The sequence below is a fragment of the Rhincodon typus genome, chromosome 24 (assembly GCF_021869965.1).
Source record: "Rhincodon typus isolate 14 chromosome 24, sRhiTyp1.1, whole genome shotgun sequence".
In the NCBI taxonomy this organism is placed as follows: Eukaryota; Metazoa; Chordata; class Chondrichthyes; order Orectolobiformes; family Rhincodontidae; genus Rhincodon; species Rhincodon typus.
The window spans coordinates 37,490,028-37,512,656 of record NC_063355.1 but is presented as its reverse complement, the minus strand read 5'-3'; the positions used below and the strand labels follow the sequence as shown (position 1 = coordinate 37,512,656).

The window sequence follows — 22,629 nt, the reverse complement described above, 5'->3', positions numbered from 1 at the left end:
TCAGAAGGATGAATGTCTATTAATCAAGACAATGCAGATTTTGAGTCCTTGCTGGCTATAATTATTTTTGAAAGAGATTTACTCTGTTCTGTTATAGGCTCTTGGATGTGCCGTAGAAGTCCCTGATGTGAGCTGTAAGCGATTTCTGGATCAACTTATAGGCATCTTTACATTTTACAATGGATCCAGTAAGCATGTATACCAGGTAATGCTTTGTAATTGCTTTGCAGAACTCAAGTTCTGAAGAATGGTCACTGGACCTGAAACATTGACTTTTTGTTTTTCTCTCCACAGATGCTGAGTTTCTCCTGCAATTTCTATTTTGTTTCCAACTACTAATTTTTTATTTAGCTCCCTGTGTTGACTATATCTTTACTACTTGTACTGATCAGTCAGTCATGTAATTCTTATATTCCTGGATGACCACCTTATTAAACATCATCTACCTTTAGTTTGACTGGACCTTGTGTTTGTTTGTGCTATTCATGATGACCTTGTGCTTATTTGGTGACTGTAAAAACTTGACATCACCCGTATTGATCTGATCAAAGTAGGTCCAAGCATTCATCCAGGTCATAGCCAGTGATAAATAAAATTGTGTTTGCAACTTGTTATAGAGTCATGGAGATATGCAGCACGGAAACCGACCCTTAGATCCCACTCGTCCATGCCGACCAAATAGCCTAAATTAATCGAGTCCCATTTGCCAGCATTTGGCCCATATCCCTCTAAACCCTTCCTATTCGTGTACCCATCCAGATGCCTTTTAAATGTTGTAATTGTACCAGCCTCCACCACCATCTCTGGCAGCTCATTCCATGCATACACTATCCTCTGTGTGAAAAAGTTGCCCCTTAGGTCCCTTTTTAAATCTTTCCCCTCTCACCTTCAACCTATGCTCTCTAGTTTTGGACTTTCCCACTCTGGGGAAAAGACCTTGGCTATTCACCCTTTCCATGCCCCTCATGGTTTTATAAATCTCTAAAAGATCATCGCTTGGGCTCTGACCCTCCAGGGAAAATAGCCCCAGCCTATTCAGCCTCCCCCTATAGCTCAAACCCTCCAACATCCTTGTAAATCTTTTCTGAACCCTTTCAAGTTTCACAACATCATTCCTACAGCAGAGAGACCAGAATTGAACATAATATTCCAAAGGTGACCTCACCAACAGTTGGAGATTCAAGAAGTAGGGAGTTATATTCTGAGAGTTAGAGCCATACCCGTTCAGGACAAATGTTTGGGGCTCTCTTCTAGTGGATTAGAATTAGAATTAAAATTAGATTTTAATTGTCACGTGTACTCAATAAAGGAATACAGTGAAAAGCGTAAAAAGTCACCATCTTGGTCACTGAGATAGATAAATTGTTGTTGAGCAACTGATATTAATGGATATGGGCTAAAGGTATGTAGGTGGAGTTAGGCCACATATCAAGCATTGAATAGCGGGGCTGGGTTTGAGGGGCTGAATGGCCCACTCTTGCATTGGATCCTCCAATACTGTGATAATTTAACATTAAGGATGCACTCTTTCACCAAAGCGGCTCGAGTCTCCAGTGCCCAGTGAGTCCATCACCGGGTAGGATTCGCACACGGTGGTGGTGGGCAGCTTGTAGACACACTCGATGGTTGAGCTCAACTCGGACATCGTCTTGTAGTTCTCTCTCTTGGGCTGGGCCAGATTAGGCCGCAACCCGTTCCAATGGAAACCAAAGCAAGCTACATACCGGCCCGCGTCCACACACATTGTTTAGTGTTGCAGTTTTACAAAAAAGTGCAGAATCTAGTGTAAGATCTCATTAAGACCAAGAGAATTGTGGTATTTCTCAGAACCCATTGGGATATAGAGTAATTAGTTTTGAATGGAAATAAACTGAGAGTAGTAACTGACTTGCCTAAATTGTCTTATGAACTTGACTCATACGAGTTTTTAACAGCAGGTAGCAAAATCCCTTGACAAAACATCCGCTGCTTGTGTTTCTGACTTTAAGAAGAAAGTTTCTGCCAATCAAAAAGAGGGCTGTGCAACCATCAGTTTGAGTATACAAAGTCAACAGTGAACATTTGCAAATTTAGCAGAGCAGTTCCAAGTGCAAAAGGAGTCTAAGGGGGAGGCGATGGCCTTCTAGCTGCACTGTTAATCCAGAGACCCTGATGACATTCTGGGGACCCAGGTTCGAATCCTGCCATCGCAGATGGTGGAATTTGAATTCAATAAAATACCTGGAATTAAGAATCTAATGATGACCATGAATCCATCGTTGATTGTCAGGAAAACATCCATCTGGCCCACTAATGTCCTTTAGGGAAGGAAACTGCCATCCTGTCTTGGTCTGGCCTACATGTGACTCTAGACACACAGCAATGTGGTTGACTCTCAACTGCCCCTCTGCAATTAGGGATGGGCAATAAATGCTGCTCAGCCAGCGATGCCTTCATCACATTGATGAATAAAGGAAAAAAAAGTTAAAACCCTTTTGATAAGCTCAGAAATCATCATTTGCTGCATCAGCACAATATATGATTTTCCGTTTTCGAATTCAGACAAGCAAATGATTCTGCATGAAATTGCCAAGTTGTATCAAATTTTAGGCATTTTTTTTATTCTGTGTATTTGCACTGCTCGGAATTGTATTGAAACTCTCGCAGCACATTTTATGTTGAATTTTTAAATGAAACTTTTCATCCTTTTGATCTGGGGATGGATTCAGTTGGAGCAACACTTGCCTTCCAGAGCCTGTTGGAATGCAGCTCTTGTTTTTTCTGAATAATTTCTTATCGTTTATGTTTTTCGATATCCATTCCCAGGTACAGAACCAAGAGGAACTCGCCCATCAGTGGAATCTGTACATGGAGCACATTCAACAAAACAGCTGTGACCTGCACCAGACTTTCAACTCCTTATGTAACCTGGACAAGACTGAAGTACGTATAATTCAGGGAGACTATCAGATCCTTTTCTTGCAGTACTATCTGAAAGGTTAAAACAAAAATAGCAAACCAATAACCAATTTATTCACTGGAATAAAAACCAAAAAAAAACTGTGAATGCTGTAAATCAGAAACAAAAACAGAAATTGCTGGAAAAGCTCACCAGGTCTGGCAGCATCTGTGGAGAGAAATCAGAGTTAACGTTTTAGATCCGGTGACCCTTCCTCAGTGTTTGTTGTCCGCTGGAATAGCTGGTCTTAGAATGGAAACTTATTTTACTGGACAGAGCCATAAAATAATAAAACACGGGAGGAGATAATTCTGCCTATGACAGTACAATGAAAAAAGCTGTCCAAATCATTCCATGCCCCTTAACTTTCTTCTTTTCCTGTAACTTTGCAATTTTGTTTTCCTCTTAAGTATTTAGCGAATTTCCTTTTGAACATTACTATTAATCTGCTTACTAACAACAGTGGATAATATCCTTTCAGGTGTGCATTTAAATCAAATTAATTTGGCTGAATTGAACCTGTTAAGTACTGTTAAGAAAATAGGACTTGCATTTATATAATGCTTTATTCAAGAAACATAGAAACAGGAGTGGGTAATCTAGCCCCTCAAGCCTGTTATGATATACAGCGAGATCATGACCAATTTGCAACTTAATTCTATAATTGTTTCTTTCCATCCAGAAGTCTCACTTTTAAAATTAATGATTGAATTGCTGTTGTCAAAACAGAATTCCGAATTTCCAAACTGCCCTTTTCACATCAAAGTCTTTCCCAATTTCATTCTTGAAATGCCTGCGTGTAATTTTTACTGATGCTGTGCTCCCTAGATCTACATTTCATAGGAGCAGGAGTAGGCCATTTGGTTCCCTCAAGCCTGCTCCATCATTCAATAAGATCATGGCTGATCTGGCCCAACTCCAAATACCTACCTCGGGCCCATATCCCTGACTTAATAAAAATTTGCCTGTTTCAGATTGAAATTTAACAATTTCATTAGCATTGACCATCATTTTGGGGAAGAGAGTTCCAAACATCCACTACTCTTTGCATGTAGAAGTGCTTTCTAACATCTCTTCTGAATGGCCAGGCCCTAATTCTCCTGTTTCTAGAATCTTTAACCTGTGGAAATCAATTTATCTAGCCTGTCTTTCCCTGTACATATCCTGAAGACCTCAATTAGACCACATCCTAACCTTCTACATTCTCCAGAATAAAGGCCTAATTTGTCTGATCTCTCCCTATAACTTAACCCCTGAAGTCCAGGTATTATCCTTGTAAACATGTGTGAACTCTGTCCAAAGCCGAAACAGCCATGCTAAGGTGTGGTGCCCAGATATGCTGTCAGTACTCCAAATGGGTTTTTTATAACTGCAGCATAACGTCTGTATCCCTATGCTCCAGCCCTTTTAGATATGAAGGCCAGCATTCCATTGGTCACCTTGACGATTTTCTGCAATTGTTTATGGCATTGTAAAGAGCTATGCACCTGAACTGCCAAATATTGTTCGACATCCACTCTATTTAACTTAGTCTTCTTAAAAAAGACCCTGATTTATCCTTTATCAGACTGTAATGGATAATCTCATGCTTATATTAAAATCCAAGCGCTACCGCTTTGTCCATTCACTTAATCTATCAACATCCTGTTGTAATTTTACGCAGTTGTCAACATTGTCTGCAATGCTGTCCAATTTTGTGTTGTTCAGCGTTTTTTTTTTAGTATTATCAAGTTTTTATGCCATTATCCAAGTTGTTAATGAATATTGTGAATAATTGAGGCGCTAACACAAATCCCTGTAGGACACCACTAGTTATGTCCTGCCATTTTGAGTACTTACCCATTATTTCCAACTCTCTGTTCCTGCCACTCAACCAATTTCCTATCTATGTCAGTAATTGCCCTCAATTCTGAAGGCTTCCAGCTTAGCTAACCGTCTCCTGTGGGACTTTATTAAGAGCCTTCTGGAAGTCCACATAAACAACATCCATGGATTTACCCCTGTCCGCCATCTTTGTCACTTCACAAGTCTCTGAAGCTTGTTAGACATGAGCTACCCTTCATGAATCCATGCTGACTCCCCCTGATTAACTGAAAATTTTTGAGATGGCCAATTACCCTATCTTTGAGTATAGACTCCAATGATTTCCCCACCACAGTTGTTAGGCGACCTGATCTGTAATTGACTGGTTTCCCTCTGTCACCTTTCTTAAAGAGTGAGTGACATGAGTGAATTACCAATCCAGAAGTACACCCCTTTAATCCAGGGAACTCTGAAAGATTGTTGTTGGGGCATCTGTGGTGCGCTATCCCGCCTCCTTTAACACCCGTGGATGGAAACCATCAGGCCCTGGGGATTTGTCATTCTTCAATAACGAGGAAATTATAATTGATAAATTACTTTAGCTAATTTTATTTCATACGCTGTCCCTGATCCTCTGTTAATTTCTTTGGGACTTCTGCAACCTATCCTCCTTTGCTGCTATGAATACTGAAGCGAAATAAATGCTCAGCATTGAAATAACTCCACAGAGGCAAGTATCCTATCACCAATTCACACTTTACTTGCATGTGGAAAGTCTTTGACACTGATCCAGCTCCCTCAGAGTCAGCTCTGACTGAGCAGAACATCTGACTCTCCTGTTTATATCTGTCGGCCAGTTAGAGGAGGGAACCACACCAATTAGATGGTGATTGACAGTCTACTGCAAAGCTTTCTTTACATTTTAAAACTTTTTGTATGGTGTAGACTCTGATTTGTAAGGCATCGCCCTGAGAAAATAACCAGAGAATAATGGTTACCTATTTTGTTGAGTAGAAAGGGGTGCAGTGTGTGTACATATTCTTTCTGTCTGGACCCATTTGTATTAATGTGTGTAACTTCCAGATATGCAGGAGCCCGACTGTGAACCTTAAATTGGTTATCAAAACAAGTGTTTGCAAAATCTGTATTAATTAGCAAAAGTTGTCCAATTGTAGAATCGCAACTAATGTTGTATGCTGTTTTGAATTTTGCAAGCATGGCTGGTTTTGTTAGGTCAGTACCTTGTTTATTGCAAGCAGCCAAAGGCGTATGCTGTTTTGACGCGATGTGCCAGTCTTTGAGATGTGTGGGCTTCATGTGTAGCATCAGACCAGCACTGAAATTCATCTACCACATTACAAATTGGGGTGATGGACAGAACGTTTTTACAGCCTGATGACAGCAAGCTGTTAGTGGTGAACGCTACTTGCGTTGCTACAGCAAAGTAGAAGCTTGTAACAGCTAGCTTCACCTGCTGCTCATACAGGGGCAGTATGGTGGCTCAGTGGCTGATACTGCTGCCTCACAGCACCAGGAACCTGAGTTCAATTCCACCTTCAGGCGACTGTATGGAGTTTGTAAATTCTCCCCGTGTCGGTGTGGGTTTCCTCTGGGTGCTCCGCTTTCCTCCCACAGTCCAAAGATGTGCAAGCTAGGTGGATTGGCCATGCTAAATTGCCCATAGTGTTCAGGGATGTGTAGATTAGGTGGGTTACAGGGGATGGGTCTGGGTGGGATGATCTGAGGGTTGGGGTGGACTTGTTGGGCCAAAGGGCCTATTTCCACACTGTAGGGATTCTATACTTCTATGATATAGTTGAGGTATCTTGGCCTTCCAGGGTAATCTGAGGTCTTTCAGGACCACTGGCTTGGGCCAGTTCTGGAGTTTGCATGATACTCAGTGGGAAATGATCCGATTGGGAAATCAATTATCCTGCAAAATGCTTTTGATATATCCTACTTCAGCATCAAGCTTGCACGATGAACAATAAAAGGGTTGCTAATCAGGCCAGTCTTTCAAATCCATTTGTGACAGCTTTGCCAATTTCCTTAATCAGTCAATATCCCTTTGTAATGATCCATCTCCATCTACATTGCTTAGAATTTGAACAAATATTTACAATGCTTCAAGTTATTCTGAAGAGCACCGATTGTTTATATGTGGGGCAGTGCTGCAGCTGTTTTCTGTGTAAAAAAATCAGTGAAATGGGTAAGTCATGATTGAAGGCTAAGGGACTCCTGCATGAGTTGCACATCCCTTAATTCTAAAGACTGTGCCACATTATTCCATCAGTGTATCAGACGGCTCCTGCTGTGAGGCACAGAATAACATCATTGGGGCAGATTCTCACCTATAATAATACATCCTATCATTTGTATGAAGCCTCGATGATTGTACTTGGTTGGGGGTGGGGGGTAGATTTCAAGTACAATAAAAATATTAGTACGGCAGAAATTTCATAGTGTAACTTTGAGGTATTGCTGAAGTTTTAAAAGTGGCTCACCATGGTAATCAATTGGCTTTCATAATTGTGCGCTGATTAAAATTTCACTTGGCCAAAATCTTGGCTTCACCATGTGTTGATCCGAAGTTGGCTTGTGGCTTTCCAAGACCGGCTTTTCTGATCCAGTCCTCTGCTCTATCTGTCTTCTAACAAAAGGTGGATCCCCTGCTGCTGCTCAAAGCTGCACTCATCTTACAGACTTGTCAGCGCTGCCCAGAGATCCTGGCTGGTTGCATCCTTTATACAAACCTGTAAGTTTGCACTGTACACTACTTACACATTACTTTCATTTTTGGAAGGCAACATCTATTACTTAATAGCTTTTGTCATATGCTTATTTTTGAGGTACATCTCTTTTAAATTGCAATATTTTTTACTTTGAATGTGTAAACCAGGTTCACCTCCCACTGCCCAGTACAAAATGAATGAGAAATAACTCCAGCACCATCTGGTAGTCACAGAACTCCATATACCAAGGCTTCTCTGATTTGTGCTTCGGGTTAACTGATTTGGATTAGGGCAGAGGTGGAGATATCACAGTCAGCTTTAGATTCTTGGGCAAGAGACGGGGAAGAAACAAGCACGCTCATTGCACTTGTACACGTCTTTGGACTGTTGAGGACATGGTCATGCTTATCTGTGATGTCCTCATAGTCAAATAACCAGTTGACAATCCTTGCCCAGACTTGTGCAACTTTGACTATGACCAGAAGGCTGTTGGCAGGCTCGTAAAACTCCAGTACTGGTCGCAGTTTTCAGATGGAATCTGGAAAATATTGGGACGTAGGAAATTGACACATTGAAATAATTTTTCATAGATGCGAAAATTAGTGTTAGATTCATATGGTCTCTGTCCTAATATTTTATGCTGATGTACACAATAACATGTATTGATGGAAAAGAATACATTTTGTTGAAACGTTTTGTCTCCTCAACTTTTTGTGGCCAAAATTATCCAGATGAGTGAAGGATGAAAACTTGGCCAAAATGTGTACTTGTTCAATAACGCACAATTTCTGTATTATCAAGCCAGTACTTGTAAGTGTTCTGTTTTGCAGAATTGTCAGCACTCAGCTTCCACCTGCAATAACAGCAAAAATACTGGCGTATCAACCCAGTGTTAACAGTCAGGTGAGTCACTGGATCACTCATACACTGGAGTGTTCACAAACTATATCTTCAATGTTCAAGCACTGAGTGTAATGCTACATTTTAATTGTTCAACATTTGCAGATCTGTGCAGCAGCTTCCTACTTTTAAAGGTACTGAGGATTCTTCAGTGTTGAAAGTGTTAATTCACGACACTGCACCACCACTTTCTAATGGAAGGTTGACCTTTGACTGTAAGGGGCACCTTTTCTGAGCATGTGCATGCGCAATTTTCAGCCAGTCTGTGGCAAACCAAATTTCGGTAAAACAAGGAACTTAGGTTGCTGTACTTCTTCATCACAAGATGTCGTAGTTTATTTGTTACATTCTCTGTTTGACTAACATCCGATTGAAGTGCATCCTTGACACTGGTGTGGTACTGGAATTTTCACCAAGCTGGCCTCAAACTGAGATACAGTGTTGAAATTATTGTCTTGTGTTAGCGTTCTAAGAAAACCTGTAAATAGTAGTCTCCTGGAACTGTAGCTATTATTTCAATGTGGAGCTGGTGCAACACAGCAGGCCAGGCAGGATCACAGGAGCAGGAAAGTTGACGTTTCGGGTCAGGACCCTTCTTCAGAAAAATCAGAAGTGATAGATGCAGGTACAGTTACAACATGTAAAAGACATTTGGCTGGCTACATGAATAGGAAAGGTTTGGAGGGATGGATGGATACATTTTTCTGAAGAAGGGTCCTGACCCAAAACGTCAACTTTCCTGCTCCTCTGATGCTGTCTGGCCTGCTGTGTCCTCCAGCTACACACTGTTTATCTTTTGACTCCAGCATCTGCAGTTCTTACCATCTCTGAGTGAGCTATTATTTCAACATTTTTTTGTGAGGCAGCAGAGATTATTTTCACTTCCCATCACAAATACAAAGTATTTCAAACACAGTCATGGATTAAGTGCAATGGCTGTATGATGGGAAGTTTTTACAATCATGGACAAGGGATACAAAAAGACCTTGTGGTTTATAGTTAATATTTTATCTAGCTTTTCATAACCTCTCCTGTCTTCTTTCCTCCATTTTATTCCCTCTCCTTGCGTCCCTCACCCTGAACTCCTACCCCAGCACTCCTGTTGCTGTCTCCCTCTTCATCCACCTCACTCCTCTCTACCCACCTAGCTTTCTCTCCTTTTCTCTCTCCGCCTCACTTACAGTTCCCTCTCTCTCACACATCAATCCCTCTTTTTATCCACCTCCCTCATTTCCTTTTTTGTGATGACCGCTTCTGTTGAATTGTGTCCTCTTGCAAGTTCGAAATAAACAGCCTTATATATTCTTCTTACCCCCTACACACCAAACTGTGTTGAAATTAACTTGGGCATGACTATAAAACATGCTTTGCCAAGACTTTAAGGCTTAGAAGTTCATAACTCTTTCAACTTTCTGTTCCTGTTATGTCTTGGCTTTTACAATGCTAGTACAGCTTCAGCTAACCACTTTTTTTCCCCCATCTTTCTCCTTTTCTGTCCTTTTCAATATTTGGTGACCTGCACCTTGGAACATGGCCCTTCCTTGGGATTTCTGAATAAAGCAAATTTTCTCTTCTCTCTCAAAGTACTCCATCCATTGACCAGAACCAAGAACTATGTCTCATAGGTTGATGTAGAATGTTTGGACATTGACAACAAAATTTAACTGAGTCACTGCCTTTTCTTTCAGAATCTTCCTGAGAATACAGGTAAGATTTATTTTATTTCCGGTCAGTTCCCATTCTAGTTTCTTTCTCTCCTGAATGTGTTATCTTGTGTGACCTTTTCACAGTCTTCCAAATACCTTGTTCATTATGATATGAGCTTTAAAAGTTATTGTCAGAAACCTAACTAACCAGCAATCAGACACTTATACCTTGGTTTGTGTAATTTCACTACAATTTTGCTACCAGTTTTGAACGTAATTGCAGAAACAGCTAGCAGCTAGACATTCATCACATTTTAAGCTTACTTCTTGATTTTTCTTGTTTTTTTCACAAAAATATCATTGCATTTTGTGTCTCCTTATGCATAACAAAGTTGCAGTTCTGTAACACTTCTTCAGTCTTCATTCAGGCCAGACCATAAGTTCATTTGAAACTGGCTGGGGAAGAGGGGATGGAATAACTCATAGCGGGCTTAACATTACTCATTTCTCTAGCTTTGGAAACTATTGATCCCATATTTCTGGCAGTTTAGTCAGAGACAGTAGACAAAACAAAGATATTTTTGCTTCTTTTGTTACCTATTCTGTATCCGTTTGATATATACCTTTAGTATCCATGCTGTTTTGGTGAATTTTGAGAGTGAATTTGAGATTAATCTCAACTTTCCCCTTTTCTTGTATCCAAAGACTGACAGTGTGGAAATTCTAATCACTTTCCAATAGCTGATTCTGATTCAATACATGCTTATTTTCTAGTCCTTTGGATAGCGTTTGGGAATGACAACCCCCACTGGTAATTCCTCTTGCTACCCGGGAACTCAACATTTCTGTAATTAATTTTAGTGCCACCGGCAAAGATCCAGTGCAACAAGGGCCAGGAATTAAACCCAACGTCTTCCTGTGGCTCAGTTAGTAAACTGAGCAATAAAAAGGAGGGATTCATCTATGGATGTACAAAGTAAGAGCAGAAATAAATTTAGCCCTTCGACCACCTCTGCCATTCAATAAGATTGTGGCCAGATCTATTTCTACTTCAAAATCCAAGTTCCCATATTCCTCTGATTTAACTCTTGATTCCCCTGCCTAACAAGAATCTGTACAATAATATTCAACATCCCCACTTCCACCAACTTCTGAGGCAGACAGTTCCAAAGTCATACGACCCTTTGCGAGAATTAAAGGCTCCTTCTCAACTCTGTCCTGATTTGAAAACAGTGACGTCTAATTTTAAATCAGTGCCAATTCTGCACTGACCCACAAGAGGAAACATCCTCTCCACTCCACCATGTCAAAACCATCTGTACACTTCAATCAAGTCACCGTTCACTGTTCTAAACTCCAAGAGAAGGAAAGAAGCTCAGCCTGTCCAATTTTTTCGCATAAGACAATCCATTCATTCCTGGTATCAATCTCACTTGTCTTCATTGCTCAGACCTCTGAGTATAGGAGTTGGGACATCATGTTGAGGTTGTATAGGATGTTGGCGAGGTCTCTTCTGGAGTATTGTGTCCAGTCTGGCCACCCCGTTATAGCAAGGATATTTTAAGCTAGAGAGAGTTCAGAAAAGATTTACCAGGATGTTGCTGGGAATGGAGGGTTTGAGTTACAAGGAGAAGCTGGATAGGCTGGGACTTTTTTCACTGGAGCGTAGGAGGCTGAGGGATGACCTTTATAGAGGTTTATAAAATCATGAGGGGTATAGATAAGGTGAATGATAGATATCGTTCCCCTAGGGTGGGGGAATTTCAAAAATAGTGGCCGTATTTTTAAGGTGAGAGGAGAAAGATTTTTAAAAAGATATGAGGGGCAACTTTTTTACACAGAGTCACTCATATGTGGAATGAACATCCAGAGGAAGTGGTGGATGTAGGTACAGTTACACCATTTAAAAGACATTTGGATAAGCGCATGAATAGGAAACGTTTAGAAGGGTATGGGCCAAACACAGGCAGGTGGGACTAGTTTAGTTTGGGATTATGGTCGGCATGAACTGCTTGGACTGAAGGGCCTGTTTCTGTGCTGTATGACTCTAGGAAATTTCCTCTGAACTGCTTCCAATGCATCTTCATCCTTCCTGAAACAAGTAGGCCCAAACAGCACACAGAATTCAAGATTCAGCCTCACTAAGGTCCTATAAAACTGAAGCATAACGTCCTTACGTTTATATTGAATTGCTAAATGATAACAGAGAGCTTTTTTTTTTTGCCCTCTTGTTTATACGCTGTACCTGCACACTAATTTTTTTGTGATTCATGAACCGGAACACCTAAATTCCACCCCACAAGCTCAGTCATTCTGCTTAAGCAACGCTCTGCCAAAATGAGCAACTTCATATTTTCCCACATTATTGTCCAACTGCCAGATATTTTGCCTGCTCACCCAACCTATCTATATTCGTCTTCAACTTCCTTCTGTTGTCCTCACAGCAAACTTCCCTGCCTTTCCTGGTGTCATTGTCAAACCTAGCCACCAGGCCTTCACTTTTCTTGTCAAAGTCATTGATGTATATTGTAAAAAGTTGAGGACCCTGTAAGACTCCACCCATCACATCCTGCCAATTAGGCCTACTTGTGCACACTTGCTGTTTTCTGCCAGTCGGCCAATCTCTATTCATGCTAATATGATAACTGCCTACACCATAAACATTTATTTTCAGAATACCCTTTGATATGGCCCCTTATCAAATGCCTTCTGGAAATCCAAGTTTGTTACAGAGCACCCACCCATCCCCACCTTATCCGCTGTACATTTTACTCCCTCAAGGAACTCCAATAAATTGGTTAAAATTGATTTACCTTTGACAATGACTCTGCCTGATTACTTTGAGTTTTTCAAAGTTTGCAGCTCTAATGTCTTTAATGATTGGTTCTAAATCAGTCAAGTGCAGCATATTTGAAATTCAAATATTTCCATTAGGTCTGTTTGCCTGGTAGCGATAATGGTGTTTGCAGATGGCAGTTAAGTTAATGATCAGTATCAACAAGTTTGGTGAATATGGATATTTGGCTGTAAGATGGAGGCCAAATATTTGCAAGGGTCAGCCCTGGCCTATGGTTAAACCTCTCACATGAACAGACATGAAATAACATTGGCCTTCTCCCAAAATCTATCATTGTCTTTTAATCCTGGTTGATGCCTGCAAGAACCCAGGGTGAAGCAACTGTTTGCAAAAGCAATAGCCCATAAGTTGGAAATTATTAAATTATTCAGATTTTTCTGTTCGCGAGTTGGCTGTTATGATTACTCCCATTATAATCATGACTGTGTTTCCAATGGCTGTGAAGTGCTTTGGAATGACATGAGAGTATGAGGATTACTACATGTAGTTTGGCAAATTGCTTTCCTTTCCTGTTTCCCTTTCAGTTCAGTTACAAGATTAATTATGAACGAGAGACTATGAAACACAAGCTACATAAATAAGGCCATAAGATGTAGGAGCAGAATTGAGCCATTCGCTCCATCAAGTCTATTCTGCCAATCAATCATGGCTGATTGTGTTTCTCAACTCTATTCTCCTGCCTTCTCCCATAACCCTTGATCCCCTTACTAATCAAGAACCTATCTATCTCTGTCTTAAATATACTCAATGACCTGGCCTCCACAGCCCTCTGTGGCAATGAGTTCCACAGATTCATCACCCTCTGGCTAAAGAAATTTCTCCTCATCTCTGTTCTAAAGGGTCATCCCTTCATTCTGAGGCTGTGCCCTCGGGTCCTAGTCTCCCCAACTAGTGGAAACGTCTTCCCCAAGCCCACTCTATCCAGCCCGCTAAGTATTCTGCAAGCTTCAATGAGATCCTCCCTCATCTTCGAAACTCCAGCGAGTACAGACACAGAATCCTCAACCACTGCTCATACAACAAGCCCTTCATCACCAGGATCATTCTTGTTAACCTCCTCTGGACCCCCTCCAATGCAAGCATGTCCTTCCCTTAGATACAGAGCACAAAACTGCTCATAATATTGCAATGCAGTCTGACCCAGAGCCTTATACAACCTCAGTAGTACATGTCTGCTGTTATCTTCCAGCCTTCTTGAAATGAATGCTAACATTGCATTTGCCTTCCTAACTGCCAACTGAAAATGCATGCTAACCGGAAGACAATCCTAAACTAGGACTCCCGAGTCCCTTTGTGCTTCAGATTTCCAAAGCCTTTCCCCATTTCAAAACAGTCTACACTACTATTCTTCCTGCCAAAGTGCATAATCTCACACTTTCCTACATTGTATTCTATCTGCAACTGTCCTAGTCTGTCCAGGTCCTTCTGCAGCCTCCCCACTTCCTCAAGACTACCTGTCCCTCCACCTATTTTTATGTCATCTGCAAACTTAGCTGCAATGCCCTTACTTCCTTTTCCCAGATGGTTAATGTATAATGTGAATGGTTGTGGACCTAACACTGACCCCTGTGGAATTCCATTGGTAACTAGCTGCAATCCAGAAAAAGACCCCTTTATTCCCAGTCTCTGCCTTCTGCCAGTCTGCCCATCCTCCATCCATGTCAGCACCTTGTCCCTAACACCTTGTTCTCTTAATATTATTTCACAGCCTCCTGTGTGGCACCTTGTCAAAGGCCGTTTGAAAATCCAAATAGATCATGTCCACTGGCTCTGCTTGGCTTGCTTGCTCTTTACCTCCTCAAAGTATTCTCTTCTGGTGTACATAAGACATTATTAAATGAAATAGGAAAAACAAATTTTATGAAGACTATAGAAAGGCAATTAAAAAAAAATCGTGGAGAATAATTCAGCAACCTCCAAAAAGAATGCTGAGGCAGTGAGAGGGAAACCAGAATTAAGCAGCGTCTTGGAAGCGAAATTCAACAATGAGAAAGTTTTCCAGCATTTTATAACAGCAAGAGAATTTGTAATGGATACAAATGTGGTTGAATCTGAAGATGTACTAAAAATACTTAATTGAACTGCAGCCAAGTTTGCACATGTCAAGATCCCATAAACAGTTGATGAATGAGTAGTTCATCTGGAACAATGAACCAGATGGCTTCTCTCATCTGTATTCTGCAAGTTTGTCTTCAGCCTGTTCTCTTCACCTTTTTCCTCGTCTTTAAATTGATTTAGCTTCAGTATTTCTTGCATTGCTTGTTGCTTTTATATCTTCATACTCTTTCAGTGGAGAGGAAGTATCCTTAGGCTGATGCACAAATCTGTCAGACCACAATCATTATACCAGTACAATAGCTCATTGGATACAACAGAAAAATGTTATGGACTGCCATAGCCCACACAATTGGAGAGTGGAATCTCCCACATCCATCTGCCATGAGTAGCCAATTGGATGCAAACCCAGAATTCAGAGTCAGAACTCTGCTGTCCACCTACTGGGATTATCTGGAGTGAGGTGTGAGCCACACAACTTCTGAATCAGGCAGGAATGTCATCACTAAATTAAAGCCTTGCTTCCTAGTGAAGGGTAAAGCAAGACAACTGTGTAAATTAGAGATTTAGCCCTGGAATTTAAACTTTAATGGTGTACTTTAACAAGAAGATGCAAAAACATTCCTCAGCAGACTGGCACATTCACGACCACGTATCCAACTTTACCTTTTCAGACAGGCCCTTCATTCCTTGACTCACCTGAATGAACCATCTCTCTCCTGCTTAAAATGTCTTTTCTTAAATAAAGAGATCAATACTGTACACAGTGCTCCAGACCAATACTGTGCATAACTATAGCAAAATGTCCTTTCTTTTATCTTTTTTTCTCCTTTAAATTCTAACATTCCATTAGCCTGCCTATTAGTTTGTTGTACTTACCTATTAACTTTTTGTGCTTTGTGTACAGGACACCTCACTACTGCAGAATTCTACAATCAATCTCAATTTAAACAATGTGCTGCTTTTCTATACTTTCTGCCAAAGCGGGCAAGTTCAGATTTTTCCCACATTATACTCCAGCTCTATACAAATTTTGGTCCACTTGGATAACCTGTGTAAATCCTGACAATACACCTAATTCAAAAATCCCTTCACTGACTCCTTTGCTTTCTTTACAAATTGTTGTTCAATCATTGTGTCAGCAGCAAATTTAGCACCCATACATTCAGTCCAAACTACTTTTTCTTTACCATTTTACACAGATCTCTCATTTCATTAGCATAGCAGCTACCTCCTTCATAGATCCAATCACTTTAGAGGAATCTGGATCCAGATTTCAAATTTAAGGAAAGAGACAGCCAAGCACAAGTTCTGATTCTGGTAACTTTGACCCAAAATCCAATGATACCAACCTGCACCCTAAACTATCTCCTGTCTGATGAGTGTGCTCCAGTTGACACCAAACAACAGTATGCTTCAATGTGACTGAACCTTTTATTATGGTACAGTTGTTTTCATGATAATGGTGTGATGTTGGTATATTATACCTAGTAATATATATAATATGCTGCTGTCTCTATTTTTACTTACAGAAGATGCACCGTTACCCAAGGATGTAACAGTTTTGACTGTATTTGTTACTAAAGAAGAGTCTGCAGCTATGCGGCAATTCCCAGTTGAATGGATGCACGGGTGAGATTAGCTTTTACAGGAGTTGAGTGAAGTACTGACTTGTGCTGTAATACAGTTCTGATGTCATATCCTACCAAGGGAGGAGCATCCTTGATATGTAAGCCCAGATGAACAGTGTCTCTAAGCTCTTGGGCCAGCGAGCAAGCTTTAGTGCTTTCCTGACTAATGACCAACAACCAATCACCTGGATTATAACATACACCAGCCCTGACAAAAAATGACCAATCATAGCATCCTGGCAGCTCCTAGTGTACCTGGCACAGACATTTAAAACGTAATACTGATGATCACAGAATCATAGAATCCCTACAGTGTGGAAGCAGGCCATTTGGCCCATTCAGTCCACACCACGCTGGCCCTCAAAAGAGCATCCCACCCAGACCCACCCACCCTCCCCCCCCAATTTATCCCTGTAATCCTGCACTTCCCATGGCCAATCCATCTAGCCTGCACATCTTTGGACTGTGGGAGAAAAGCAGAGCACCCAGATAAGTTATACGTTGATGCAATGAAACACTTTTTGTTTCTGTTGATGAAGTCTGTTGCATTATGGTTTGGCACTTTCAACAGACTGATGATGGCCCACCACTCTGACTGAATGGGATGGATAGCACCAAATTATGTGTGACTGAATGTCTGACTGATCTCTGTGCAGCTCCCTGAATAACCTACTAAGACACTGGTTGCACTGGACCTGTAGGAGAACGCTTGACAACCCCATAGGAGATGAAATGCCTGGACTGAGATCAGATACCGCTTTTGACTGACTGTAGTTGGACCTCCGACTGATGACAGCTGTTCTTGATCTGACTGAGGACTGCTCTCCTTAGACTTGGAGAAATGGCCATTCAGTATGTTTGCTGTGTGGGGTGCCCGTACAAGTTGTAGGTATGATATTGACATAGCACAGTGCGGTCATATCACGTGTCCACCATCTTAACTGATCACCACTGATAACCATGACAAGCTGCCTGGCTTTGTATCTGCACCCAGTGGTAAGACAAGACAAAAGTATTGTGATCTTTTTAAACTCTGAATGAGGCACAAGGCACAAAAAGGCAAGGCAAGCCAGAGGTACTGTGAACATCCATGTAGGCGCAAAGTGTGAGAGGCACTTAGAGATCAAACGAGGAGAACTGGGGTGCAGCCTGGTTCAATGGTGTTTGTCCTAGCACAATACTACAGTGAAAGGTACCAGTGTGCTCCAAATTGAAATGGAAAACTGTATACTACGTGGGTCAGAGATGTGCCATGATGACGTGGTGAGGCTGATGTGTGTCTTATGCCAATCTCCATGGATGGGGAGGTTACAGGCAGTTGCTGCTCATTGGAACATCCCCTGCTATCCAAGGTGGTGACCAGGAAGAGCAAACAGTGAGCTGGCATTGTCAGGTATTGTCACTGTTTAGTTTTACACTTGACATGTGGGAGATTAGTAACTACATGTCAATGAAGCAAGATTGGGTACTAAAGAGATGTAAATGCATGAAATAAGTCTCTTGCCATTCTCTCTTTGTTTGAAACTTGGTCGCACAATCTAATTTTTTTTTCAATGTTGAGAGTCTCACTTTTCTAAACTCACCATATTTTTCAAACTGACTCCCCATTGTCTACTCTACTCAGGGGCTGGGAAAGTTCAGCCCTTGGTCTTATTAATAGCCTTTAATACAATAACTGTCAAATTGGTGAATGCCAGTACATGGATAATGAATATTGGTCACTATTGAAGGATGAAGGACACCCAAGGAACCAAGCTTCAATGAAGGGTTAAGAGGGATGGGGAGAGAATACTCAAGCTGGAAAAATGTTGTTGAAAAGCAGTCAACTCATTGTGCATTAATGTTGAGATTTTAAAAGTAAGATTAAATTTGGAACAAAGCTTGTTGTGCATCTTTTTTAAAAAATCTATTTCCATCTTGTAGGTTAGTCGAGTCACCGAAGCCAGATTTGACTGACAAGGAGATTCAGAATTGGCCTCTCTCCAGAGCACTGTCAGCCAATTCAAATGCTGAGGAGATGAATGGTGAGGTCAAGCACTCTGAGGTGGAGTGCAGAAACAGCACTGAGTTTGAGAACCCACATCCAAATTCCAAAGACAGTGATAGACCAGCAGATTCCATGGATCTTGCCCAGAACTACAAAGAAGAACATTCTATACAGCTTCGTTCAATGGAGGTTAGCGACAAGTCTTCAATGAGTGCAAACTCTTATCCCGAGAATAAAATCCCATTTCCTCCCACTCCTAAAGCCTGTTCCCCTCTTAGCAACTCTTGCTTTTCACTACAATTGGATGAGGAACAGCCTGACTCAGTTTCCAAGGATCTCTACGTGGAATTGAAAGAAAGTGGAAATAATGAGCACACTGAAAAAGTAACAACACCACCTGAAAGAATTAGTGGTTCCTCAGATATAAATTCCTCCAGTAGATTCACTATCTCTGACTCTCCAAAAATGCAACTTGTTTCTGAATCTAAAAATGATGAGATACACAATCAGAAAGAGGCCAGTGTCACCTCTCCTGTCACTGTCCAAACTGTACCTTTACGACAACATAGGAATTTACTGCATGGTGATGCTGTCTTGTCTCAAGGAATCTTGTTTAGAGACTCATCTCACCTTTCACTTCGTACAGAATATAGAGAAGAGGGTGCAGAAATTGAGCAGACTTCAACAATTAAGAATGGAAGCCTGGGTGAACCCAACGACCATGGAAAGCTGGTGAAACTGAATTTGTATGTTCATGTGGTGAAAGGATTGGTAATGTTTCTTCTGACTGAAGATGGATTTAGAGCCAATCGCAGTGCTATTGAAGATGTTGTGAGTATTTTTAACCCATGTGTGATCTTAAACAACAAGTCTAGTCTTTTAAATGACGTTGCTGCAAGAACTTTAGATATGGACAGGAGAAAAATTAGCACCTTCCAGTAAAATTCCTTAACTGGTTTGTTCAGCAAAATGCTGCTGGAAATGTTCCTCGTGTAAATACTTTCAAAAACATGATCTCGTGCTTGAGGATTTTTAACTTTCCTAAATGAAGGCAAGATTGTCACCTCATTCTGGTTTTCACTTGAATTGACTTATTCCAGGAGTATAATTCCAGCAGCCTCTGGTGCTGTGACAACTCCTCGTGAATGAGTCAAGGCTGTGATTTTCATTTAGAACAAGTCAAGCCAAGAGTATCGCATTAACATTTTTATTTGATCCTCTGTAAATGTAGAGATACAGAACTCTGCAGCAGAAATGGTTTGGTGTTGATGAGGTAACTTGACTGAACTCACTTTGAGGTCAAACATAATGGTAATACTGCCATCATAACTGAGATCAAAAACTGCCCAGATGAAGCAGCACATTTGCAAGTTTTGCATTTGTCCAACTTTGTGTCATAGAGCTATACAGGATAGAAACAGACCCTTCAGTCCAACTCATCCATGCCGACCAGATATCCTAAATTAATCTAGTTCCATTTGCCAGCATTTGGCCCATATCCCTCTAAACTCTTCCTATTCATATACCCGTCCAGATGCCCTTTAAATCTTGTAATTGTACCAGCTTCCACCATTTCTTCTAGCAGCTCATTCCATACATGCACCACCCACTGTGTGAAAATGTTGCCCCTTTGGTCTTCTTTTAGACCTTTCCCCTCTCATCTTAAACCTATGCACTCTAGTTTTGAACTCCGCTACTGTGGGGAACAGACAGCTTTTCATACAGGTGCTTTAGGGTTTTCTTGCAGTTCCAACCAAGGAACCTGTTAATTTTTATCATCTGTTATTGTAGCCACCAATATACTATTGTTAGAAAATAAATAATTAGCTTTGTGCCTCTTGACTTGTAAAATTCTCCATTATATTTTATACCTCCCAACCAAGCCACTTCTATGATTGAATCAGAGATAGTAGGAACTGCAGATGCTGGAGAATCCGAGACAACAAGGTGCAGGGCTGGATGAACACAGCAGGCCAAGCAGCATCATAGGAGCAGAGAGGCTGACGTTTCGGCCCTAGACCCTTCATCAGAAAAGGGGGAGGGGAAGGGGGTTCCGAAATAAATAGGGAGAGAGTGGGAGGCGGATAGAAGGGGGATAGAGGAGAGGATAGGTGGAGAGGAAACAAACAGGTCGAAGAGGCGGGGATGGAGCCAGTAAAGGTGAGTGTAGGTGGGGAGTTAGGAAGGGGATAGGTCAGTCCAGGGAGGACGGACAGGTCAAGGGGGCGGGATGAGGTTGGTCGGTAGGAGATGGAGGTGCGGCTTGAGGTGGGAGGAGGGGATAGGTGGGAGGAAGAACAGGTTAGGGAGGCAGGGACGAGCTGGACTGGTTTTGGGATGCGGTAGGGGGAGGGGAGGTTTTGAAGCTTGTGAGATCCACATTGATACCATTGGGCTGCAGGGTTCCCAAGCGGAATATGAGTTGCTGTTCCTGCAACCTTTGGGTGGCATCGTTGTGGCACTGCAGGAGGCCCAGGATGGACATGTCGTCTGAGGAATGGGAGGGGGAGTTGAAATGGTTCGCGACTGGGAGGTGCAGTTGTTTATTGCCAACCGAGCGTAGGTGTTCTGCAAAGCGGTCCCCGAGCCTCCGCTTGGTTTCCCCGATGTAGAGGAAGCCACACCGGGTACAGCGGATGCAGTATACCACATTGGCAGATGTGCAGGTGAACATCTGCCTGATGTGGAAAGTCTTCTTGGGACCTGGGATGGGGGTGAGGGAGGAGGTATGGGGGCAGGTGTAGCACTTCCTGCGGTTGCAGGGAAAAGTGCCGGGTGTGGTGGAGCTGGAGGGGAGTGTGGAGCGGACAAGGGAGTCACGGAGAGAGTTGTCCCTCCGGAAAGCAGATAAGGGTGGGGAGGGAAAGATGTCTTTGGTGGTGGGGTCGGATTGCAGATGGCGCAAGTGTCAGAGGATGATGCGTTGGATCCGGAGGTTGGTGGGGTGGTACGTGAGGACGAGGGGGATTCTTTTTTGGTTCTTATTGCGTGGACGGGGTGTGAGGGATGAGGTGCGGGAGATGTGGGAGACAAAAAAAAAAAAAAAAAAAAAAAAAAAAAAAAAAAAAAAACGGTCCTTGAAAAACGAGGACAACTGAGATGTACGGGAGTGGAATGCCTCATCCTGGGAACAGATGCGGCGGAGGCGAAGGAATTGGGAATAGGGGATAGCATTTTTGCTGGAAGGTGGGTGGGAGGAGGAGTGTTCTAGGTAGCTGTGGGAGTCGGTGGGCTTGAAATGAATATCGGTTTCGAGGTGGTTGTCCGATATGGAGACAGAGAGGTCCAGGAAGGGGAGAGAGGTGTTAGAGATGGTCCAGGTAAATTTAAGGTTGGGGTGGAAGGTGTTAGTGAAGTGTATGAACTGTTCGAGCTCCTCGTGGGAGCACGAGGCGGCACCGATACAGTCATCAATGTAACGGAGGAAGAGGTGGGGTTTAGGGCCGGTGTAGGTACGGAAGAGGGATTGTTCCACGTAACCTACAAAGAGGCAGGCGTAGCTTGGGCCCATGCGGGTACCCATGGCTACCCCCTTTGTCTGTAGGAAGTGGGAGGAATTGAAAGAGAAGTTGTTGAGTGTGAGGACGAGTTTGGCTAAGCGGATGAGGGTATCAGTGGAGGGGGACTGGTCGGGCCTGCGGGACAGGAAGAAGCGGAGGGCCTTAAGGCCATCTGCATGGGGAATGCAGGTGTAGAGGGACTGGACGTCCATGGTAAAGATGAGGTGTTGGGGACCGGGGAATTGGAAGTTCTGGAGGAGGTGGAGGGCGTGGGTGGTGTCACGGACATAGGTAGGGAGTTCCTGGACCAAGGGGGAGAAAATGGAGTCTAGATAGTTGGAGATCAGTTCGGTGGGACAGGAGCAGGCGGAGATAATGGGTCGACCAGGGCATTCAGGTTTGTGGATTTTGGGAACGAGATAGAAGCGGGCAGTGCGGGGTTGGGGAACGATGAGGTTGGAGGCCGTGGGTGGGAGGTCACCTGAGGTGATGAGGTTGTGGATGGTTTGGGAGATGATGGTTAATGCTTTTTGGGATGTATACATGTGCTGATTTGTTGTTAATGGATGTGCACATGGTT

At 42.3% G+C, this 22,629-nt stretch overlaps 1 protein-coding gene across 2 annotated transcripts in view; it reads left to right on the top strand.

Annotated features, from left to right (window-relative positions):
• hps4 (HPS4 biogenesis of lysosomal organelles complex 3 subunit 2) overlaps nucleotides 1–22,629 on the top strand; it is a 56,143-nt gene that overhangs the window by 23,084 nt on the left and 10,430 nt on the right. For both annotated transcript variants that reach the window (XR_007264695.1, XM_020513525.2), the window contains exons 4-10: nucleotides 98–205; nucleotides 2,806–2,922; nucleotides 7,402–7,496; nucleotides 8,304–8,376; nucleotides 10,062–10,080; nucleotides 16,464–16,563; nucleotides 18,486–19,380. Coding sequence is in view for 1 of the 2 variants with exons in the window: in XM_020513525.2 (XP_020369114.1) it covers nucleotides 98–205; nucleotides 2,806–2,922; nucleotides 7,402–7,496; nucleotides 8,304–8,376; nucleotides 10,062–10,080; nucleotides 16,464–16,563; nucleotides 18,486–19,380 (1,407 nt within the window). In the remaining variant the exon portion in view is untranslated. The remainder of the gene's footprint in view (nucleotides 1–97; nucleotides 206–2,805; nucleotides 2,923–7,401; nucleotides 7,497–8,303; nucleotides 8,377–10,061; nucleotides 10,081–16,463; nucleotides 16,564–18,485; nucleotides 19,381–22,629) is intronic.